The 10,897-nt window shown below is 44.2% G+C and overlaps 1 protein-coding gene across 1 annotated transcript; it reads left to right on the forward strand.

Moving 5' to 3' along the window:
* The first annotated feature begins 2,641 nt into the window (after nt 1-2,641).
* On the forward strand, nt 2,642-3,385 carry LOC145292748 (uncharacterized). The gene has a single exon (XM_080138784.1). It carries the CDS (start codon nt 2,642-2,644, stop codon nt 3,383-3,385), a length of 744 nt encoding a protein of 247 aa, XP_079994910.1.
* The last annotated feature ends 7,512 nt before the right edge of the window (nt 3,386-10,897 follow it).

Raw genomic sequence — 10,897 nt, forward strand, 5'->3', positions numbered from 1 at the left:
AGCAACGAAAGCCGACCCTATACTCTGTGAACTTAAGGAAACCATCCTGCATGGCTGGCCCAATACATCCAGGGAAATAAGCAAAAATTTGCAGCCATATTAGTCGTATCGGGATGAGCTGGCCATCGAAAATGGAATTTTGATGAAGAGTAATCGGATAATTATACCCAAAGTGATGCAGCAAGAAATCCTACAAAAATCCATTATGGTCATCAGGGTATGGAAAAATGCAAACTGCGGGCAAAAAGTTGTGTCTTTTGGCACAACATTAATAAAGATATAGACAGCATCACACAACAATGTACCATATGTCAACAGCACCAAAAAGCCCAGAGTGCAGAACCTCTGATGCCACATGAGATTCCTGTAAGGCCCTGGCAAGTAGTGGCCACTGACCTGTTCCACAGTGAAGGTCACAATTACCTGCTGATGGACCAGATTGATGAAATAAATAAATTTGCCAGTCCCACAATCCCTGGTGCCAAACTCCAAGAAGAACCGAACGCAGCAGATATTGGGAAAATGTCGACCATATCAATATATATGCTGTATTCCTACAGCACTTTTCTACTCTATTACTGTTAGTGTCAAATGCATGGACAGTATAACTAAAAAAAAGAAATTAAAAAAAACAGGGATGAAACCTATACGACCCTGAACATCGGGCCAACCCCCCTAAAATACCGAAAACAACACACTCTCCACATAAAAATCAATTCCGGGGCATCAGACAACTAACTTCCACTAAGAACCTTCCATCAGATGTATGGAACATCTCAGGAAGCCCTCCATCCTACAACCCTGTCCACACATGAAACTCACCTCATACAGAGGTGATCGAATTAGATGTCTGGGCACCATGAACTTCCCATGCCAGTACAAAGACTCGGAACGTGTTGGGAGTAAGACTGCAGGTCTTGGTACTTCTACCACATAGATGTGGCTCCCAAGACGTGAAAGACTAAAGCTAATCGCAACCCATGTGGATAGCCTTAGAAGATGTTCAACTGCGCCTATCTCCTCCATCACCTAACTGATGTCAGAATACCCCAATCAGTTCGACAGAATTGGCAATGTCAGTGGGACTGTCAAACTCCTACTAAAGGAAGGAGCAGATCCCTTCATTGACCCCCCCACACACACACACGCAAATGCAGCATCCACCTTAAGGAAAAATAAAGGAGGAAATTAATAGGCTCATTGAAGAAGATTTGCTCCGGAAGGTTGAGGAACACACAGACTAGTGCTCCAGCCTGGCATACAGCACAAAGAAAGATGGGTCCCTCCGAATATCCATAGACCTACAAAAAATCAACGCCAGCCTCAAGAGATGTCCACATAAAATACCAACAGTGGAGGAACTAACCCCAGCTTTTGCAAAAGCCAAGGTCTTCAGCAAACTTGACGCCAAGGTGGGATACTGGTTGATCCACCTGGATGAGGAATCACAGCTGTTGACAACATGCAGGAGGACGCCATTTGAATGAGTATGCGATTCAGTCTTAATGTCCCACAATATATCTTCCAAGCAAAAATGAATCAAATCCTAGAAGGCTTAGAATACCGATGATGTAGCAGTATTTAGTCAGAATGGTGAGGATCATGACAAAAACTTGCATAATCTCATGGCCAGAGTGGCCGAAACGGGGGTCGTTTTTAACAGCAAAAATGCTTCATAAAGAAACCCAGCATATCTTTGTTGGAAACGTTTACAACCCCAACAGAATCAAGCTAGATCCAGACAAGGTGCGTGACATAAAGGAAATGCCAAATCCACAAAATAATGGGGAATTACAACATTTTCTGGGTTTGTTTAATTACCCGTCCCCATATATTCCTAACTTTGCTCAAAAGGCTCACCCACTGCGCGGTCTTCTCAAATCCCAAGCACCATAGGTTTGGGACCCCGACCACCAAAAATGCTACGACCAGCTCAAGGAAATGATCTCCCATGACACATGCCTGTCATACTATCACCAGGCCAAGCCTATAACCCTTGAAGTGGACACTTTGCAGAAAGGCCTCAGAGTCACACTTATCCAAGATGGCAAACCAATTGCATTTGGTTCCAAAACACTAACCGATGCCAAACCAGATACAGCAACATCGAACCGGAGATGTTGGCCATAATGCATGGTATTCATCAATACCACACATACCCCTATGAAAAGCCTTCTCCGTCATCACGGACCATGCCATTGGTCACAATATACGTCAAACAACTGCATTCAGCACCACACCGGCTTCAGCGCATGTTGCTAAAAATTAAGAGCTACTTATACCAAATCAGCTACAGACCAGGTAGTGAAATGATCCTCGCTGACACCCTAAGTCGACTACCTAACCCCAAGAATAACATACCAATCAAGCTGGACGAGAGAGTGGACAGCATAATATTGAAGTCAATGAGGAACAAACCATCTCAATCATCAACTTCTCATGTGAAAAGCAGAAGATGCTACGTACTGAGACAGTAAAAGGCCCAACCGTGAATCTTGTCAAGGAGGTCATACACCAGGGATGGCCTGAAATTATCCATGAGATACTCACAGAGATCCACACATATTATTTCTTCCGCAATGAACTTGCCGTCGAATATGGAATCTTATTTAAGGTCTGACAAGTACTCATCCCAGATACCATGAGAGAGGACATCCTCTGCCAGATTCACCAAGCCCATCAAAGCATAGAGAAAACACGCAGGCTCAGCAGAAAAAGCATGTACTGGGTCAATATCAACAAGGATATTGAAAGGATGTGCAAGTCGTGCACGCTTTGCCAGGAATACCAGGATGCACACAGGTATGAACCACTGCTCTCACATGACATTACCTCCCAGCCTTGGAAGTTCATCGCATCCGACCTATTCGAGATTGACAGACAGCAGTTCCTGCTTACTGTCGACAGATACTCTAAGTATCTCATCATCGATGAAATGCCAGTGCTAGTAACCAGCGAGGTAATGGCAGACAAAATTAAATATTATACTTTTTGGTCGTCCGGACGAAATTATGACCGACAATATCCCCCAATACTCTGGACATGCCTTCTAAAGTTTCATAAAGTCCTGGGGTATCAGACATGTGACAAGCTGCCTCACTATGCCAGGAGCAATGACTTCCTGGAGAGGCATGTGAGACACATTAAGTCAATTATAAAAACATGCAAAAGAGAGAGACCTGACATCCATCTCTCTCTGCTACAGGCCAGGGCAACCCCACTAGACAGCAAACCAGTTCTAGTATCAGAAATAGTATTTCGGCTGGTGATGGGTTACCAGCCTAAATACTATTTGGTAGACCTGTACCAACCACCCTACCCAGCTGGTCAAAACCAGGCAAGGAAGACTACCATGACTAGTTACATGCAAGGTTATCGAGCATGAAGGCCCAACATGACCACCACAGCAGAACCAGACAGCTACCGGCACTATGCCCAGGTCAGTGCGTACGGGTACTAAACAAGCCAAACGACACCTGCCATCCTGAAATCGGAAATGACGATGGACCTAGGAGCTACATAGTGGAAACACCAAATGACACAAAACTCCGCCGCAACCGCACCCACCTGTGTGCTATGCCTCTAACAGTGACTAAGAAAGTTCATTTTGATATTCCCGAACCTGATACCACACTTCCTACAACCCAGGCAGAAGGAGCAACGGTTGGGGATGAAACCAAGAAACCTAACATAAACACATCTCTACCAGATAAGAACAGGTATAACCTACTCCAAACTAAATCTGTTAGAACAATAAAAACACCCTCATGATACAAGTACTAATACCAACCCATGAAGCAGGGGCATAAGATACCACACCAAAACAACAAAACAAAAGTAGAAAAAAACACGCGCACACATAGGTATACACACAGAATTAAACAGGGGGATGTTAAAGTACCGCAAAAAATATTCACCTCTTCCCGCTGATACCTAGATGTAAACATTGCCGGCGATCGCCATTAATAAAGCTACTAAAAATGCGCTCTGCAGTTCGGCTCTATTCTTCACACTAACTACTAACGTGTATTGCATCAGGAACTGGTAGCCGGACATCAGCAGGCACTGATATGGACAGCTGCAACTGGTAGCAGGGCATCAGTAGGCACGAGAACTTGTAGCAGGACGTCAGTGAGCCGTGGAATTGAGTAGATGGTGGCTAGAAGCGCCAGAGCTGCAGGAATGAGCCAGGTGCTGCAGAGAGTGCGCTGGAGACTACAAGAGTAAGCTGGGGAACTGTTAGAATGAGCTTGAAGCGCCAGTCACGGCAGGAGTAAACTGAAATCGCTGGAATCTGCAAACATGAGCTGGAAGTTGCAAGGGTAAGCTGGAGAGCCGCTGAAGTGAGCCAGAGTCATTGAGGTAAGCTAAGGAGCTGCTGAAGTCGCTGTAAGGGTTAGCTGGAATTGCTGGAAACTGTAAGCTGGGTCCACTGGAGTTGCTGAAGGCTGCAGGAGTTACTGGAAGCTGCAGAAGTAAGTTGGGGTCGCTGAAAGCTACAGGGGTGAGCTGGAGTCGCTGAAAGCTGCAGGAGTAAGATGAGTCGCTGGAAGCTGCAGGAATAAGCTAGGGCCGATGAAGCATAGAGTCACCATAGGAGTAGGTTGCAGTTGCTGGAAGTTACAGGAGTAAGCTGGGGTCGCTGGAAGTGAGCCAGAGTTGAAGTAAGTTCAGGAACTGAAGTGACAGCTGTAAGGGAGAATCCCAGGCGGTAGGCAGTAAAAAGTGGAGCGTGCATCACATTCTGTGGCAATTGGTCTTTATGGCGACAGTGAACGCCGACTTAACGAGAGTCAAGTCAAGATGGGAGTGCTCCTAACTCCCGATTTAGGAAAATAAAAAATTACAATCATGACATATCACAATACAATATATCACAATAATACATAACTACAATTTTCTATTTTTTAGGAATAGACCCTGTTGATTTTGGGGGATGGGGGTCGAGAGTCTTTCTAATGATCTAAACACTCTGTGGTTACTATTAGCTGGCTCCTTTTACCAAAATACCGCATTCAAACTTTGAAGTTAAACCTACTTTAATCTCCAATCTTTTTTAATATGAAAATATGTGTATGCATCTTTTTTGTATATGTTTATTAAGCGATGAAAGTAATTTATTTTGAAAAAAGTCTTTGATGTGAAGAATGTTAATGTCCGATGAATATATGTACAATATGCGAAGAATGATGGAGAGTGGAAATATCTAGAAAATACCCAAAAAAAGAATGATGAAACAAAAAAAAAATGCATATCGGGGTATGGTAGTAGTGCCCCTCTTAACCCTTATCTAAATGTTAGGTCGCCCACTGTTTCCCAGGAGAACCGAAAACAAGCAGTCTCGAGGGGGCGGGGCTAAGCAGGGACATGGAAAAGCAGACAGATTGGGATGGAATATGGGGATGAGTGCTGACCTCCGAGTAATATGACATTTAAGGTTAGAACAAAATAAATATGGGGACTGACTGGATACCTTTGGAGACTTTCTAGTACTAAAAAAAGACTAGGATCTCGTTTATTTCGCCAACTAAGAGTCTTTTAAATTTGCTAACTTAAACTCTAAGGGATAGGTTCTGAAGAAACTATGACTGTGTGTGTCATGCTTAGGGAGGAAACGCATACTCGTAACTGGCTGGAGGTGTTTAGTTCTCTCCTGTTAGACACCAGGGTGTCGGAAAGTGGGGTTGAGAAGTAAGCGCCCCATGAGAAGGGCAGACTTGAAAAAAGTATCTGTGCAGCCCCGGTAAGGGTGCCTCAGGCGATTAACAATAAACAAACCCCGTCTCAAAGAGAGAAGGTAAAGTCTGCGAGAGTGGACTTCGTAGAACTGCACGGAAATTAACTCCCACCGCAAAATCAACAGGGACCGGATCACTGCAGTAATGGTCCACTCTGTTGAGTTATATATATTTTTTTATTTTCAGATATGTACAAAAAGACATAAAGAAAAATAATTAGGCACAAGGCCACTCAAAGTTAGGGAGAGGATGTCATTGGTTATCCCCGTCACTATACCTTTACTAGTCTATGCTGATCTTAGCTAAAGTTCTCATTCATCACAATATCTCAAGCACACTTGGGGTCGACCTACTTAAAATTCGCTTTCTAAATGGGGACGAATTCTAGATAGGATCAAAGAAAAAAGAGGGATGGTGTGAGAGTATATGCAGATCCTCCAAAATGAGATCACATATTGGGGTGGCCGGGGATGAAAAATTAACTGGTGTGTGGGTATATTTTAGGTTTCCTATCGAGGATGGAAGGGGGCATTCACTCGGCTAGCTAAGAACCTAGTATAAACAATTGTTTTTAGAGGTCTGGAGCCTAGCAGGATGTGGAACCGTGCTCACCATGCTTAGGCAGGGAACACGAACTCCAACTTGGCACCTCAATGCATGCACAGATTCGCTATCTTTATCTGTTTTTGGTCACAGGCATTGGAGTGTAATTTTTTCCTTCAGCTGGCACTTGAAGAAGGGGACAAGATCATGATCAGCAAAAGATTTAACATCGCGCTTTCTTGCACGCTAGAACAACATATCACCATTCTGGTCACGGCCAGGATCGCGAGAAACACTATTTGTCTATCTTTATCCCATGGTGGCTCTGCATTGTGGATGACAAAGGACACGCCCAGTAGGTAAGGCTGTCGGGATCATTGGCATATGCCCAGTTCCATCTGAATCCGCTGCATTTGAAGAATGTATGTTCCAGAATTTCCTCTGCTGGTGTCCTGCAACGAGGACCCCTTGACGACTTCATTAGTCCGGCACTGTTCAGTTTAGCATTGAGGGGCCAATTGCCAGGTCAAGGAAAACTTGTTGAGATGACTCGAACTTGATGCCCAGCTCCACTGGGAGCAGATCTCTTCCTTCAACAACCCCAGATGCTCGACGAGCGGGTCGTCACTGCCCACCCCTCACTAATTCCTTATATAGCTCCTTTCCAGTTAGTCATGAAAGGTCGTTAGACATTGGGAGGTTCCTTAGCGTGGCCCTACACTCTCTCAAGAACTGTGTATCGCTACACGGCTTTCGACGCACCTCGACCTTGGCCGTGGGGTTCCATGCACCCTTTTCTATGAAGGTTCGACTTAGAAAGGCCAGCCTCCCGGCGTCTTGATGACACTTCACATCGGGCATGCGAACCCAATGTTTCCCTTTGTCCCAAAGAAACGAGGACAGTTTGCTCTGTAGAGATTTTAGATAGTTCTCATGCAGGGGAAGTACAGTCAGGCAGTAAAGGATGAGCTAAAAGTCAAAGATGGCACACACCTCCGCTCTGCCCTTCAAGGATAGTTTTCTTCAAACTCGCATGGTTTTGACCTTTGACTTTCAACCAATTCTTTACTAGCTGGAGAACCACATGATAAGGATCTGAACCAGGCCGTCAGTCCAGCTGAGGGGGGAAGGTAGAAGTCGGCGCCCCTTCAGGCTCTGAACCACAGACCGGGCAGCTTGCTGTGGTTGATTTTGGCCATCATGGTATTTTCCTACTGTATGAACTCGACACAAAGATGGTAATGTCATTGACGTATGTGGAGACTGGCTCTCAATCCGCCAGGCAGAGTGATCCCATACAGGACTAGACTTGCCTCATCCCGCCTCAGCTTGTGAAGTAGTGGCTCCATCGCAAGGACATACAGCAAGAGAGACAGTGGACAGCCCCAACACATGGACCGTGAGACATCTAAGGATTTGGAACGCTTTCTGTTTACTTGTACTACTGCAGTCGGTACACAGTACAGTAAGGAAATCCATTTGCAGAAGTTCAGATGGAATCTGCCGACCTTCAGAACAGATGCCAGGAAGCGATGGTCGACCCTATCAAAAGTTTTGGTCTGATCCAAATTGATCAGTGCAGCTTCTACATTGTCTTCTATCCCTTCCTCCAAGATTGTATGGATCAGGTGCAAGTTGTTTTAAATCAATCTCCCCTCACGACATAGTTCTGCTCTAGTTCGATCTATTCGCCAATAATAATCTGCAGCTGATTCGATAGGACTGTGGCCAAAATGTTCAATTCTGTGTTTGGCAGAGTTATGGGCCTGTGGTCATCTAATTCTTCCCCGCCATGCCCATCACCTTTCCTCATCAATGTGATCACTCTCTTAGCGACTTAACCCGGGATGGAACCCTTGTCAAACCAGTGGTTGAACATATCCATAAGAATCGTTATCAACATGGGCGAAGCCTCAAATACAATTTGTAAGGTAGACCATCATGTCCAGGCAATCTGTTGCAGCTGACCTGCTTCAGCACAGTCAGAACCTCCCACTCAGTTACCCTGCCTTCGTGATTAGCTGCTCTAGCCGCCTCGAGGCGGGAGAGTTGGCCAAATACTTGCCAAATTTGTGGGCAGGAGATCGAGCTGTTGCATGAAATGCTCTTCAAAATGTTCTCGAAATCCCTCACAGATCCTCTGAGTCAACTTCAAGGTGTGTACATCCAGATGTTTAATGTAGCTATATACTTGTCTGAGCCACGCATAGAGACCTCCCTACGTATGACTGCATCGGAATTCACAACTTTGTTGGCTACTTTCCTAAGCCTAGCCCTAACTACCTGGCGTTCATAATGCTTGCTAGCCTCGCGTTGAAGGTCCTGCCATAGCTATTTCCTGAGCTACAGTATCTCTTAAACCCGTGGCCCTAGCTACTTTTTCCTCTAGCTTCTTCTTCATCCTGGCCTTATTTGTTGTGAGGCATGAGAGTATGTGACGGAGAAGTCCTTAATCTTTGTTTTTAGACTAACCCACCAGCGTCCTCATAGCTTTCGTGGCCCAGGAGCCAAAGATCAAATGTAGTATCTGTTCTACAGATGCTGCAATCAAAGACCATTGCTCTTGAAGCAATCAGTGTTTGGTCAATGTGGGGGAAACCCTTTCTACCAGACAATTTTGATCCAGCCAGAGTGCCCCCTCGGGGAGCTAGCTCCTCCACCATTAAAAAACGACCTTGTGTCTAATTTGCTCTCATGGGGAAGCAAATAAATACCCACCATCTACTCCCTGTAACCGTCCCCACTTCGCTTGTGGTTTTGTGGACCCAGGATCCGGCTGGAGCTCTACTGTAAAAGCCGCTTGTTTAATGGAAAGCTGTTTATACTACAGTCGACTGGCGATGGAAAACGGAATGCTGTAATTAATTTTAGACGGGATTTCTTACATGCAAAAATATCTATGGCGTTTATTACATGTATATATTTTATTCTCTGTCCAAAAGCAAAAAAAGTTTATTTGTTTCGTTATGAAAACTTGAGTTTAATATTTTTCTTTGTTGTAGAAGAATAGACTGGTGTAATTTTTAGCACGTGCGGTCGTGGCGTATTTCTGGAAGTGTGGGTCTCATGCTTTTCTCCGCTGGTAAGCGTGTTTTCTTTACAAAAATGGGAGTAGTGAATTGACACACCATGACATTCGCACATAATCTCCTAAAAAGTGGCATCTCATTATTGGGTTTAGAAAGCTAATGTAGGAATTTATTCACATTATTTTAATAAGAAACGATATGCAATAGAGAAATACATAAAAATCGTGTTTAAATTTTAAAAAAATAGTTCTTGATGGAGTTACAGTTCCTTGCACTAAAAATTAACTCTGCATATATTTTATGTCCCTCGTTGGGAGACAAGGTAATAAAAATGAATTCCAGTAATATACTTGTAAGGAGAAGGGGGGTTAACTGGTCTTCGAATTCATAAAAATGACCAGAGCATAGGTCGAAACTCTTTTTTAACAAGAAAAACATCAGTAAATAGCAACGACTCGGGAACAAATACAAACATTTAAAATAATCATTTTTATTTAATCAGAAAGAATTCATTTTTGTGTGCGAGATATGTGCAAGTCACAGTCCTTGAATGTGGGATATCTTCCCATGTGCATGAAATTAACTGGATTGGGGTCCGTTAATAATGCGGTGAGATGTGCATTTTAATGAGACGAAAGTTCAGGAACATCATTCAAGTGGAAAACGAATATTGCATCATTGTAAAGGTATTGTTGGAAGTTTTTAGTGATGAAGTGAAGTGCTGGGAGTACGGTTTCCCATTGAGCTTCTGGGAGGTTTCTAGAGGCTAGCGCTAGTTGTACGTGTTTCCAGACAATGCCGTTGTAGCGTTCACATTGTCCATTCCCTTGAGGGTTATATGGAGTCGTTCGACTGGTTGCTATGCCTAAACCGGTAAGGTATTCCCGGAGTTCCTTTGACGCAAATGAAGACCCGCGATCGGTGTGGATATATGAGGGCATTCCAAAAATGGCGAATAACTGGTTTATACACTTAATCACCACATCTGTTGTCATATTTGGACAAGCGAAGGCGAATGGGAAGCGCGAATATTCGTCGATCACTACCAACATATATCGATTTTTGGAGTTAGAAGGTAAGGGTCCTTTGAAGTCCATGCTGAGTCGTTCCATTGGTTGTGTGGCCTTAATTAGTTTCGCTGCGTCTGGTGTGTGGAAACGAGGTTTCCAACGGGCACATACAGGACACTCAGCACATACCTTTTTAACCTCTTCTATCGAGTATGGCAGGTTTCTAATTTTTATGAAGTGAGTTAGTCTGGTGGTGCCTGGATGACAGAGTCGAGTATAGAGGTCGAATAGTTTTTCTCTGCTAACGACAGCTCCACAATGTGCTCTTGATAGTGTGTCAGCAGGGATGTTATTCTTGCCTGGGCGGTACATTATGTCGTAGTCATAACACCCCAGCTCCATCCTCCATCTTTGGATCTTATTGTTTTTAATTTTACCTAGTCTCTCTGAGTGGAACATGTAATGCACTGCTTGTTGGTCGGTGACAATTGTAAAATGTCGAGTAGATAAATAGTGGGACCATTTTTGACAGCTTCGACTACTTTCTCGACTGAGGCGTGTTTACGCTCAGTGGGTG

Source organism: Euprymna scolopes, chromosome 14 (assembly GCF_053919585.1).
Source record: "Euprymna scolopes isolate OS-2025 chromosome 14, ASM5391958v1, whole genome shotgun sequence".
Taxonomy (NCBI): domain Eukaryota; kingdom Metazoa; phylum Mollusca; class Cephalopoda; order Sepiida; family Sepiolidae; genus Euprymna; species Euprymna scolopes.